This window comes from Vigna unguiculata, chromosome 3, assembly GCF_037176805.1.
Source record: "Vigna unguiculata cultivar grain cowpea cultivar isolate G323 ecotype 2 chromosome 3, ASM3717680v1, whole genome shotgun sequence".
NCBI lineage: Eukaryota > Viridiplantae > Streptophyta > Magnoliopsida > Fabales > Fabaceae > Vigna > Vigna unguiculata.
The window spans coordinates 8,999,871-9,013,611 of NC_140794.1; the positions used below are offsets into that span (position 1 = coordinate 8,999,871).

Genomic DNA, 13,741 nt, shown 5'->3' on the forward strand with positions numbered 1-13,741 from the left:
TCGCTTAAGCGAGCCATTCTCGCTTAAGCGAGATGAGCGTCAGAGGAAAAAATAAAAAGTCTCGCGCAGGCGAGACTGTTTCGCCCAAAACACCCCTGGTGCAGGGCATTCTCGCCCAGGCGAGATACTACTCGCTTAAGCGAGTATATCAGCAAACTTGGTTAGCTCAGGTTCTGCATATCTCGCCCAGGCGAGACATGTTTAGCTTGGGCGAGATTTTGGTGCAGTTTTGACACATACTGATTTTGCCACTTTTCAGTTTTTGGTTCAACTTTCACACACTCAATTCATGATCCTTTGAGTTCAAATAACTCAGAAACACACACCAAACTATGCTTCAATCAATTCTCTATCATTCCAAGAGGTTTCACATCAACAAACTAAAAATCAAGCTATCAAACTCAAATTTCACAATTTGGCCAAAACAAGGCAATTTTTAGCATTTGATGATCTCAATTTTGGCACCAAAACTCATTCCCATGCTTAAAATACCAGTTTTGTTTGAAAACAACCAAAATTGCATGGTTTGCCTTATTGAGATGATTGGATGCTAAAATTCACCTTTTCACACATAAACATAGAACTTTAAACACAAACACATACTTACATACACAAACACATTTAATCACACAAGATGAAATTAAAGTGCAAAAACATAATTTAAAACACTGGGTTGCCTCCCAGGAAGCGCTTGTTTAACGTCACGAGCCTGACGTCTGTTTCATTTAAGGTTCATCAAGTTGAATGATTGTGGCGAGCCTATCAATCTCACCACCAAGATAGGGCTTCAACCTTTGCCCCTTTACAACCCAGCTCTTTTTAGATTCAGGATCCTCTAGCTCAATGGCTCCATAGGATTTCACGTCTTTGACAAGGAATGGTCCTGACCACTTTGATTTTAGCTTTCCAGGGAATAATCTCAACCTGGAATTGAACCATAACACTGATTGGCCTGGATAAAATTCTCTTTTGAGAATTTTCTTGTCATGATAAACTTTCATCTTTTCCTTGTAGAGCTTAGAGGACTCATAAGCGCTGAGTCTCCTTTCCTCCAATTCTGGCAGCTGTAATTTTCTTTTTTCTCCTGTTGCCTCATCATCATGAACACCAGCTAAAGCCTTTTTTAAAGGGTTCGCTTTTGTCACTTGCTTTTTAGCTGATAAAAAAGTTTCATCTATCACATCCACTTTGAAACATTGTTGTTTGTCTTTAGTATGTTGCATTGCCTCGAATACAGTAAAGTTGACTTCATCATCCTGCACTCTGACCTTTAGTTTGCCATCATCAACATCAATAATGACCTTGGCTGTTTTCATGAAAGGTCTTCCCAGTATTAGAGGGACTTCAATGTCTTCCTCAATATCCATCACAACAAAATCGACTAGGAATATGAATTTATCAACTTTAACTAAAACATCCTCTGCCACTCCATATGGATACTTCAAAGATCTGTCAGCTAATTGCAATGTCATCCTTGTAGGCTTTACTTCTAGATCTCCTATTCTCCGTAGCATAGACAGAGGCATCAAATTTATACTTGCACCCAAGTCGAGCAATGCTTTATCTACTGGCAATGTTCCAATTGTGACTGGAATTGTGAAGCTCCCAGGGTCTTTGGATTTCTGAGGTAATGATTTCTGGATTATAGCACTACACCCTGCTTCCAGCTCCACTGTCTCTTCAAAAAATTTTCTTTTCTTTGTTAGGAGCTCTTTCATGAATTTTGCATAAGTTGGCATCTGCTCCATAGCATCCAAAAAAGGAATATTAATCTGCAGTCGTTTGAAAATATCCATGAACCTTGCAAACTGCCTCTCTTTGTCCTTTTTGGAAGGGTTTTGAGGGTATGGAAGGTTTTTCAACTGGGGTACCTGTTTCTCACCCTTCTCCCTCTTTTTCTCCTTATTTTTATTTTTTTCTTCTCTTCTATTTACAAACTCTCTTTTATTTTGTTCTTCCTCTCCCTCACACTCATTTTTTTCATTCTCTCTCTCTTTTTCCTCCAACACCTCCTCCTCTACACCCAGATTGTCTCCAATCCCTCTTCCCACAACTTTACCACTTCTGGTAGTAATTGAATTACAGTGCTCCTTCGGATTAGTCTGTGTGTTGGCTGAAAATTGACCTGCTTGCTGATCTGATAATTGCTTAGCCAACTGTCCAACCTGTACCTCAAGATTTCTGATTGAAGCTTCTGTATTCTTCTGATTGGTCAAAGAAGCTTGCATAAACTTTTCCAAAGTATCCTCCAATTTAGATGTTCTGTCATGCACCGAAGGATAATGTTGTTGCTGTTGTTGATAAGGAGGTTGTCTGTTTGAAGGACCAGCATCTTGCTTCCATCCAAAATTCTGATTTGGATTGTTTCTCCACCCCTGTGAAAAGTTGTTATTGTTGGAGAAATTTCCTGGTCTTCCTTGGTTGCTCACATATTGAACTTCTCCTTGTGAGCTACTCTGATAAGAACAATGACCATTTGGATGATCTCCTCCACAAAAGTCACATCTCATGGGTTGTTGACTAGGAGAAGATTGCACAACTTGCAACTGCTCTGGTAATTTAGACATTTGCTTCGTCAGTGCTTCAATCTGTTGAGTCAGAATCTTATTCTGAGCTAAAATCGCATCTGTAGTACTAAGATCAAGCACTCCCTTCCTCTGAACAGTTTGCCTATTATGCTGAGCTTGATGATCTGTGGATGCTAATGCCTCAATGATTCTTGTTGCTTGCTCCGCATCTACACTCATCATTGTTCCACCTGCTGCTGCATCTAATATCATCTTGGTGTCAGGCCTCAGACCATTACAGAATATGTTCAACTGAGCAATATCCTCAAATCCGTGATTTGGGCATTTCCTCAATAAGGAATTGAACCGCTCCCAAGCTTCACAGAATGCCTCATCTGGTCCTTGCCTAAACGTTGAAATATCAGCTTTGGCTTTGATGTAGCGAGATGGTGGAAAGAATCTGTTCAAAAATTTCTCCTCAACATCCTTCCAGCTATTCAAACTCTGATTTGGATGTGACTTAAGCCATTCCTTTGCTTTACCTGCCAAAGAAAAAGGAAACAACCGCATGTATACATGCTCAAGATCTCCTGCTTGAAAGCCCATGGTTCCTATCAATTCATAGAATGTAGAGAGATGAGTGTATGGATCTTCATTATCCATTCCAGTGAATTGATGAGAACTGATCAAGCTGAGGAAAGTTGGCTTCATCTCTAGAGTTTTAGTGGTGGATGGTATTGCTATGCTAGAAAAATATCTCGGCCCTTGTTGCATAACATAGTCTCCAAGTGTCTTCCTGGCTGGAGCTGGTCTCTGATTCTCCATGTTTTCTGATTGAGATGTGATGGAAGTACTGGAAGATTCTTCCCTTGTCTTTCCTTGCTTCTTTTTGTTTTTGCCTCTGTTCCTTCTAGCTGTCTTTTCTATCTCCGGGTCAAATGCTAATCGATCTTCAGGAACCTGACCTCTTAAGAGCATAAATCAAACAGCTCAAGCAAGGATTAGTACAAAGGGAAAATTTAATAAGCTATCTAATAAAGAAAAATATACACAAAGCTGGATGAGATAACTAGAAATTTCAAAAGAACACCATTCCCCGGCAACGGCGCCAAAAATACTTGTTGATTCTCTTGGCAAGCGTACCAAAAGTCAACTGTAGTATAATGATTTGAAGTAAGAGTGTCGAACCCACGAGGAACGGATTCAGTTGAAATAATTAATTATCTCGATCAGCATATATATACAAAGATTTTAAATTTGATTTGACATTAACTTTTGCTTAAAATTAATACAGTAAAAGCGGAAAAATTTAGAAAAATACAGTAAAAGAAACTGGGATTGAATTTCATCTATCTCCCTTGTCTGTAATCTGGATGAATATAATATATAACATCTGAAAATACCAATATTGATGCACACTCAAAAATCATTTATACCGATCCCTCGCGTATAAAATTCATAAGATTAGTTTCCTGAATATTGATTCCTCACATATTCAATAAACTATCCAGCATTACGATCGAGTGTTAAAAGCAATTGATATATTGAGATCTATTCCTAGCATCACAGTATATCAAGTGTCATTGTTCAAATCAGATTTTCAGAAATACTTTCCAGTCAGATCTAAAAATCAAAATCAAAACATCTATTGATCAGATAGAAGTAAGCATTAAGAGTAGAACAATAATACCAATACTGAGTAAAACAGAAATGCTATATATAAATATCACCAGATTACATCCAAGTTCGAGTAGATTACATTCAATCCCACGGAAAGAGATTAGCCACTCATGGTAGCTATCAAAATCCTAAGAGCTAAAGAAGAAGAAGAAGAAAATGTGAACTCTGTAGCTCGTGGTCACAGCTCCAGCAATTCTGCAGTTTTTCTCCCCACCATTCCCAGCTGCCCCATCACTTTCTGATGCATGAAGAATATATACCCACGAAGTCTCGCTCAAGCTACCAAAGTCTCGCTTGAGCGAGACAGCATTCTTCATCCTAAAGAAAGCCTCTCGCTTGGGCGAGATGTGCTGAAGCCAACATCTCGCTTAAGCGAGCGAGAGTACTTCAACCTGAAGAAAGGATCTCGCTTAGGCGAGATTGGCAGCATCTGAACTCGCTTGGGCGAGAATGGCGGCAAAGGAAGGTCTCCACTGCACGAGCGCTCGCTTAAGCGAGCTCCTGCGTCGCTTGAGCGAGAATGGCGGCAATGTGTTTAGCTTAAGCGAGCATGCTTAAATTTGAGCGACCTTGACAGCATTTTTTTTCTTTCTTGCTTTCTCCTTTGCTCCTCCTAAGTTCTTTCCTTTCTCTACTCTATTGTACCTGAAATTTACCAAAACTGGGATCAAGTGACTTCATTTCAACAAAAAGAACTTGGAAGCTCATTCTATTCTAGGTTTAAGGAGAATTAATCATGATATAAATACAAATTGAGAACATAAGTGCCCTCATTTCATATGAAAATTACTCATTTTTGGCACTTATCAGATATACAGATCAGGGAAGATCTCATAGTGGAAGTACCACCCATCGCTCTCGAAGATAGCAAGGTTGAGGAACGTCGTGGAAAGACCGTCAGTCTTGTCAAAGTCATCTGGGATCGGAGGACAGGTGACTCGACTTGGGAGTTAGAGGAGGACATGAGAAAATCACATCCACATCTATTTACCTGGTGAGTCTTTATTTTTGAGGCCGAAAATTTTCTTGTTGGGGAGAATGTGAGGCCCAATTATTTGTTTTTGTTTCAGCCCTAATGTCAGTGGGCCGCCCTTGTAGTTGGGCCTAAGGCCGGCCCAACATAAATGCCCTTAGGTCTGCCCTAAACCTAGGGTACCCTACATTTTAGAGACACTTTGCCCTTGCCTTGAACCCAGCAGCCGCCACCCCTCTGCTAGGGTTTCGTTTCTTCGTCTCGAACCAGTCCATCACAAGAGCTCGACTTGTGATTTCTGCTCCACGTAAGTAACTCTAACCTACTGTACTTACCTTATGAGGTTTACATTCGTTTTCCACCGATTAAAGTACGAAAATAATCGTGTCCTCCGCTGTTTTCGCCAGTTTTGCAAGTATGCCTTTCAAGTTGTTGTGCTCCGAGGTCCCGCATCGAGGTTCTGTTAACCTTTTCCAGGTACGGGAAGCTAGGGTTCTAGTTTCGAGTCTTTTTAGAACTGTTTCTGCGTTGGTTGTTGATTTCATGGTTGGATCTGTTGTTGTGATGTGTGAAAACAGCTTGCATGTGTTGTTTGGCCGGAAAACATGGCGGTACAGCGAAGAACAGTGGCGAGACCTATTAATCTCGCCCAAGCGAGTCCATCTCGCCTAGGCGAGATGAAACAGGGAGCTCGCCTAAGGTTTTTGCGCGAAAAGTCGCCCGGGCGGCTCGCTCAATTTTTGAGCGAGCAGGCAACTCGCCCAAGCTAGAGGGATCTCGCTTAAGCGAGATCCCGTGTTGTCCATGCCCTAGTTTTTGGCGCTCTCGCCTAGGCGAGGGGGAGGCTCGCCTGAGCGAGCACGTCTCGCCTGAGCGAGACCCCTCAGCCTAAGCGAGGTGCTGGGCGAGACTGTGCTATGTATTGGATGTTTTATGTTTCCCGAGTGATCTATTTTGGTTGAGTATGATTGTATGATGGGTGATATGTATATAATGGAGCATGAGGTATGTTTGGCATGATGCATGAGTTGAGTATGACGGGTCGAGTATGATATTGGCATGTGAAATGAATGAATGGGTTGGAACCAAAGGAACACATGATTAATATGAGATGAGACCCCAGACTCATTGGGGTGGTGATGATCAGAGGTATGGATTTGGGATGTGATTGATATGAGGATTAAACTTCAAGGGTTGATAAGGAATTGATAATATTATTTAATATTCTTTTATTGTTGATTTTACGAATGTTGGTCCGTGTCAGCGTGTAATTTCCTTGGGGTCTCTAGGTGAGACCTCCGGGGTTGCGCTTCAGTGGTCGGGACGTAATTCCATGGCCCCTGTTAGTGGGTGTTCATGGTGGTGCCCCATCTGTATAACTAGGTAAGGTTGCATCCTGACGCTCCGAGGAGTCAGTTAGTCTCACTTAGAGCGGACTGACTCTTGTGGTGGGAGTAGCAGAAGGCCTGAAACTCACTAAGGGCTAACCTTGTGGTGGGAGAGATTTGATTCATTATAACACTGGTATTACAAAGCTCAGGGATCGAGCAGCTCAGGTTCGAGCAGAGGTACCCACACAAGTGCAAGCATCCGCTGAATCCGACCAAGTTATACGTATCTGGATGAGTCGAGTCGAGTCGTAGTGTATTGAATGAAGAGTCATAACATGTTTGGTTGCTATGTGGATGAGATGATGAAAATATGCTTGATTGCATGATATATGTTGTTGGCTCTAGCTTACCCGTTTTGTTGTATGCTTGTGTTGTATGTGGCCGTTTTCCTTGCGATGATCATCAACTTGGTTGATGGGAGCAGTTGGGCGAGGTTCTCAGGGTCAACAAGCGAATGGTGATTCCGCTGCTTAGCCATCCGGGCTGGAGTCTTCCTTGTGTTTATTTAGGGCCAAGGCCCATGTATTTCTTTCCGTATTTCTACGCTACATTCTACGTTGTATTCGTATTCAGCTATCCTGTTTTTGTTGGCATCGTGGTGTGCCTAGTTTAGTAGGGGTTGTGTTAGGGACCCCAAGACTACTCTGCAGTACTATTATCGCGTGACGTTTCCTTTAATTTCGTTCAATAATTAAATGGGACGTTACACACCACATAAGTTAGTTGATAAATCTTCTAACTTTATTTTGTCCGTATGTTTTCTTTTGAATGTTTAGATATAGTAAAATTCAAATGCATATAAAAGATGGAAACAAATGAGTTGAAAACTTAACACGTTAACTATTTGATATGAAAAAAAAAAGTGAGTGTCTTTTATGTTATAAAAACAGTGCTTCAAATAAATATTAGTATTACATAAATCTCATAGAAAGATAAGGGGTGAGTGCGAGATGTTATTCTTTTGTGCAACGACTCTATTGGATGCATGATCATTGTGTACTTTCTCCGCAAGTCACATTAGACTTCATCTGGAATGGCTTAACGATTAGTTTTCCCTTTTTCGTGGCTCTCCATATATCATGGTGATGAGCATCTTGGATTTGTTGCAAATTTTTCTTAGTGAGTGGTGGTTATTCTACCCATCATAAACTCATTCAACACTTTCCTTCACTTCTCTTCTTTCTTTCTTCTCTTAAAATCTTGAATTATTTCCTCTTTAAGAGTTTATCTTGCTAGTTTTTTTTTTCCTCAAAAATAGTCAAGAAGTTCATGTTGTATCCTAGTAGACTTACACAATACATCATGGACAAGTCTTTAAGAATAATATATACACGTTTCGGAATATTTACTTTGTTCGTGTTTTTTATTAGTTTCTACAACAATCTTAAGGACTTATAGCTAATAGTATAAACACCAACAATAACTTTACACTAGAGAAGAAGAACAGTGTTTCCAAAACTCAACCTACTTTTGCGAAATCTTTTTTGGATGTTTGAAAAATCAAAGTTGGACATGTATGAAGTTGGTTTCGCACTTATAACCACCAAACTTGACTTCAATAGTCTTGCAAAAGAGATTAAAGACTACATTCATTCGAATAAGGTATGTCATCACACATTCCTTAGTGCATTATTTAATGATTTGTTCGATGTGTATTGCTCTTATAAAGAAGCCAATGATATTTGAGACTCGTTGATTCTCAAATACACGACCAAAGATTAAGGCAAAGGTTCATCAACAAAAATTGATGATAGAAGATAAGGAAATTAAGATCTAGATCAACGAGTACCACAAATTATTACTCGAGGATATTAGAGCAGTAATCTTGCTTGATGAGTTCATTTTAGAACTTCTAATAAAAAAAATCTTATGGAATCCTGGATGAACTACAAACAACAGTTGAAGCACAAACATAGACATATTGTTGTTGATTAAATGTATTTGAAATGTTTTTGATGATGTCCATAATAGCATGACAATGGTTAACATGACATAGCATGACAATGGTTAACATGACATGTGTATAAAATCCTGAATCTGTTAATCTGCTGCCTCGATAGTCGACTAGCCAACTAATGTAGTCGACTATGTGTGTAAAATCCTGAATCTGTTAATCTGTTGCCCCGATAATCGACTAGCCAACTAATGTAGTCGACTAGGCTCGTGCTGACAGCAACTGGTTTTATAAAACGGACTCTGCACCTGCTGTTAAAACAAGTTGTGCAATCAAAAGAAAGAAAGAAAAGTGTGGAACAGGTTCTTGGAGCTATCTTGGAAGATCTTCTTGAGAATTTCATCAAGACACATCAAATTTGGCTTGGCAAGAAGAAGAAAATTCAGACTTGGAAAAGGTGTACTCAATCTAATCTTTAGGCTGTGTTCTTGTGTTCTAAATATAGTTTGAAACTCTCTGATTTACTATTTTCTGGTTAAGGCAAGTGTGTGTGATAGCCTTGCTGTTTTTGGTTGTTAAAGCAAGTGTGTGTGATAGCCTTGCTGTTGTGTGGTTGTGCAAGTGTGTGGATGCCTTGCATTTGTATTCCTTTATCTTAGAAATTAGATTTATCAAGTGTATTTGTAAATCTTGAAATTCTTGTGATATAGTGAATATCTCTAGCTGTGGTTTGCTAGATGAACTGGATGTAGATTCTTAAAAATCGAACCAGTATAAAAATTATGTGTGCTTTATCTCTTTCTCTCTATATATCTTGTCATAGTATAAATGCTCCATACATTAAGCATCAAACCATACTATTTCAATTGATTCAAAAGAAAAAGTTTTTATCAAAACAATTTCAAAAGTGCTAAAACTAGGCAAAATTTGTTAATACCAATTCACCCCCCCTCTTGGTTGTGAAATATTGCTGCATCAATTCTAACACATATGTCATTGTCAAACCTTATCACGTACATCATCATCAAAGACACAAGCCTAAAGGAGTGTGATGCTGCAAAGGTTAAGACATTATTAGCCAAAGCAAATATGGTAGAAGACAAACCAATTCCAAAAATGCATGAGAAAAATCCCATCCTAATCACAAGAAGAAATATTTTAAAAATTCTCATCCTAGTGGATCTAACCCCACTTTCAAGAAAATTGAAATTTCTTTGTGTGTGAAAAACCAAGCCACCATGCACCTTAGTGTAGACAAAAGGTTAGAAACTATAATCCTCCTAAAGAAAATATAGTCAAGGGAGAAGATACAATTATTGTGATTGTTTCACATATATACTTAATGACCAATGTGAGCAAATGAGTGATAGACTCTAGTACTACCTGTTAGAAATATTTTAATATAATTTAAAAAATAAATAATGAAAATAAAAAACTTACTGTTACTCATGTGTTTATAAACCTTTAATATATGGGTAAATGTGTTTGATGACTAACGGTTATATTCTTATTACACTTTACTCCTTTGTCTCCTTTTGCTACCTATAAATACCACCTAGGTGCATGGGGAAGTAAACAACAAAAATAATAAACAATAGAGTTTTCTAAAAAGTGTTCTTCTTTTCTTCTTTATATTATCTTTAAGACAATGGTGTTCATAAGGTTCGGAGATCCTTCGCTGTACTCGATCGATCTGACGGGTTGTTGTATCTTGGGAGAGAAACACATATGATAAGAAATACATGATTGTGTACTGTGTATTTGTTTAGCCCTGTGCAGTAGGAGCGTTTTCTCTCTAAGGATAGCGCTATGCGTGCCTCAACCCAGGCTATTTCTACTCCTTCCCTTTTATCTTTTATTTATTATTGTTATTATAATTATTGATCTCTGATTAATATCCATTGTTTTATATATTGTCTTAGTATTATTATTGATTTAATAATTATTATTATATTATTTCATATTTATATTATTATTAGTATTATTTGAGTAATCATTTTCTAATATTCTTAGAGAGAAAATTATTATTATTTCTTTTTTGACTACTCATCTGTATTCATTTCTAAAATTAAAAATAATATAGAGCTGAAGACTGAAAGCACATTTTATGAACTAATATGTTTCTTATGATTATAATTAAATCAATTTCAACTAAGCCTAAAAGTATATGTGTATAATTGTTCTACTCCTATTGGTTACAATAAATGAAATTATTGATAAATGAAATTCTTTCTCATTGAATTTTTTTTGTGTGATATCTATAGTTAATGTTTTTGTTGTTATATTAATTTATGCTTTAATATTGCCTATTCTTACCATTGATAAAGATGTTATATATCATGTTATATATTGAGAAATTTTGGTTAGAGACCATTCAAATCATAAAATTTTGAGGTACAAAATTAATTAAATAGAGAAGTGATGATACATATCTTTATAAATGAGTGTTTTTGTGTGAAACTCATGGTATTATTCATTAAGTAACATCTTTATATAGTGTATGATGTTAATATAATGGTGCAGTGAAAGAAAGAAAGAAAAAAAAAATGCTTTTATATGGTAAATGTTATTCTACAAGTTCTATCTTGTGTAACATTATATTAGTGAAAATTTATATTTTGCTTACCATATTTTGAACACAAAAGATTGAGATAAAATTTTTTATGAGTTATGAAAGAAAAAAGAACTACATTTAAAATATTTCAAAGTGTGGGGGTGTCTTGCAATGGTTAATATACCTGTTAATAAAAAAATCTTGGTTATATATTATAAAGTGAATGAATATATACCTCATTGTTTTGCCATCTAGTGTAATATTATTTTTTTGTTTTTTCTAGTTATGACAATATGCCCAATTTCTTGAGATTATTGAATGATATATATTAATATGAATTGAATATTGATTCTGGTAGCACAATATCAACGATTGGTTATGGTTATGTTTTAACCTTGGATGAAGGTGTACTATCATGGAAATATGTTAAAAAGTTGTTGTTGTTCTATCATGATCTACTATGCAAACATAAATTATTCCATTTGTTCAAAGCATCTTGACAATTAAATTGTTATATTTGAAGTTTCTAGTAAAAATGTTAATGAATAATTGACATATAATGATGAGAGACAAATGTATTAGAAACTTAATTACTCATGGTTATCTCTCTTAACTTTGTCAGGTCAAAAAGAAATATTGCAGATCTGTTTATCAAAAGGTTGATGCATCAACAACAAGTATTTGAGTCGTCGAGGGGAATGAGACTATAGCCCATAAATTAGTTACAACAATGGACACCCATCTCCACATGAATGGCGATCCGATGGAATGGAGTTCAATGAGTAACAACGAAGTTGTTGTTGACTAAAGTACACCAAATAATTTGATTAAATTTTATATCTCATTCCTATGGCGAGATGTACTATAAATTGTGACAGTAATAAGGTTGAGGTATGTGCATTATTATGCTTATTTTATAAAATACCTCTTAATAAACCTAATGACAATTATTGTAGGGGTGTGAGTCACAAACCACCCTTTGAGGGTTTACCTAGTGAGTGTGATGGTGGGGCCGTCATTGTGAGACATGGGCAAGTCTCTAAGTGAAACTCATGAAACAAGATACATGTACAAGGCCGTAACGTGCACCCACTGATTAGAACCTATAATGAACATTGATATTATATGTGTTATTTACTAAAACCCGGTCACAGGGGATGTAGTTCAAGACAATCAAGTCTCTGCATTTTCTCGGGTGGAAGTTTATAAGTACTAGGTGTAAGGGTCAGACCCGGAAGGTTCCTTACACTGAACTATAATATTTTGTTTTAAAAGATAATATATTTTTGTTTTATTTTACTTTTTAAATTATGTGGGGGATTGTTAGAAATATTTTAATATAATTTAACAAATAAATAATGAAAATAAAAAACTTACTGTTACTCATGTGTTTATAAACCTTTAATTTATGGATTAATGTGTTTTATGGCTAACAGTTATATTCTTATTACACTTTACTCCTTTGTCTCCTTTTGCTACCTATAAATACCACCTAGGTGCATGGGGAAGAAAACAACAAAAACAATAAACAATAGAGTTTCCTAAAAAGTGTTCTTCTTTTCTTCTCTATATTATCTTTAAGACAGTGGTGTTCATAAGGTTCGGAGATCCTTCGCTCCACTCGATCGATCTGACAAGTTGTTGTATCTTGGGAGAGAAACACATATGATTGTGTACTGTGTATTTGTTTAGCCCTGTGCAGTATGGGCGTTTTCTCTCTAAGGATAGCGCTATGTGTGCCTCAACCCAGGCTATTTCTACTCCTTACCTTTTATCTTTTATTTATTATTGTTATTATAATTGTTGATCTCTGATTAATATTCATTGTTTTATATATTGTCTTAGTATTATTATTGATTTAATAATTATTATTATATTATTTCATATTTATATTATTATTAGTATTATTTGAGTAATCATTTTCTAACACTACCAAGAACATTTGTGCAAACAAAAGTGTATTTACCTCATACACTAGTGTGGGGGATAAAAAAGAATACACTGCAAAAAAAAATGATATTTAGTGGGGTTATTTTACAGAGGTTATAAATTTGTCCATTCCTATGGTGTGTGTGTGTGTGTGAAAGTGTTAAATATTGTATTATTGAGAGGTTAAACTTTGTAATTAAAATTCTATGTGGTGTATGAATTTTAGTCTAACAAAGTTTTAATGCTTTTCATATCCCCTACAAATGGTGTATGATTTACAGCATGCACTTAATGAAATTACCTATATGAGTGTCCAAAGGTGTCTCTTGCATGAGATTCTGGCAAGATCTCTAGAGCACTCATGAATATCAGGCACACACATGGCCTAGTAAGAGCAACATGGTGATAACAACAAGAATTGTGGGGGTGTATTGTGATTGATAAACCGCCAACACACATTAAGTGTCTTTGGTCCTTATAGTTTGCTATACCAACTATATTTGTGTTAAGTTTCTCAATCTAAGATTGATTCATATAACATGTTGTGCCGACTCTGATGCATTACATCTTATATATGAGACATAGGATTTTTTTCATCTCTTTCTATATCTCTAGATGATGATTTTTGAAATGTGGGGAATTGTATAAAAACATTGTTTCAAACAAATATGAGTATTGGAAAATCAATTTAAATCTCAAAGAAAGATAAGAGACGAGTGTGAGATGCTCTCCTTCATTTTTGACAATGACTCCACTAGGAGTATGACTGTTGTGTGCTTGTTTCGCAAGTCATGGGAGACTTCATTCAGAACA

The 13,741-nt window shown here is 36.5% G+C and overlaps 1 protein-coding gene and 1 non-coding gene across 2 annotated transcripts; one reads left to right on the forward strand and one right to left on the reverse strand.

Moving 5' to 3' along the window:
* Positions 1–725: 725 nt before the first annotated feature.
* Positions 726–3,485, reverse strand: LOC146887455 (uncharacterized). The gene has a single exon (XM_085671493.1). The coding sequence runs from the start codon at positions 3,483–3,485 to the stop codon at positions 726–728; it is 2,760 nt and encodes a 919-aa protein (XP_085527619.1).
* Positions 2,836–2,942, forward strand: LOC114180036 (small nucleolar RNA R71). Its single transcript, XR_003603612.1, has one exon. It is a non-coding gene; the product is annotated as a small nucleolar RNA R71 (small nucleolar RNA).
* Positions 3,486–13,741: the final 10,256 nt, after the last annotated feature.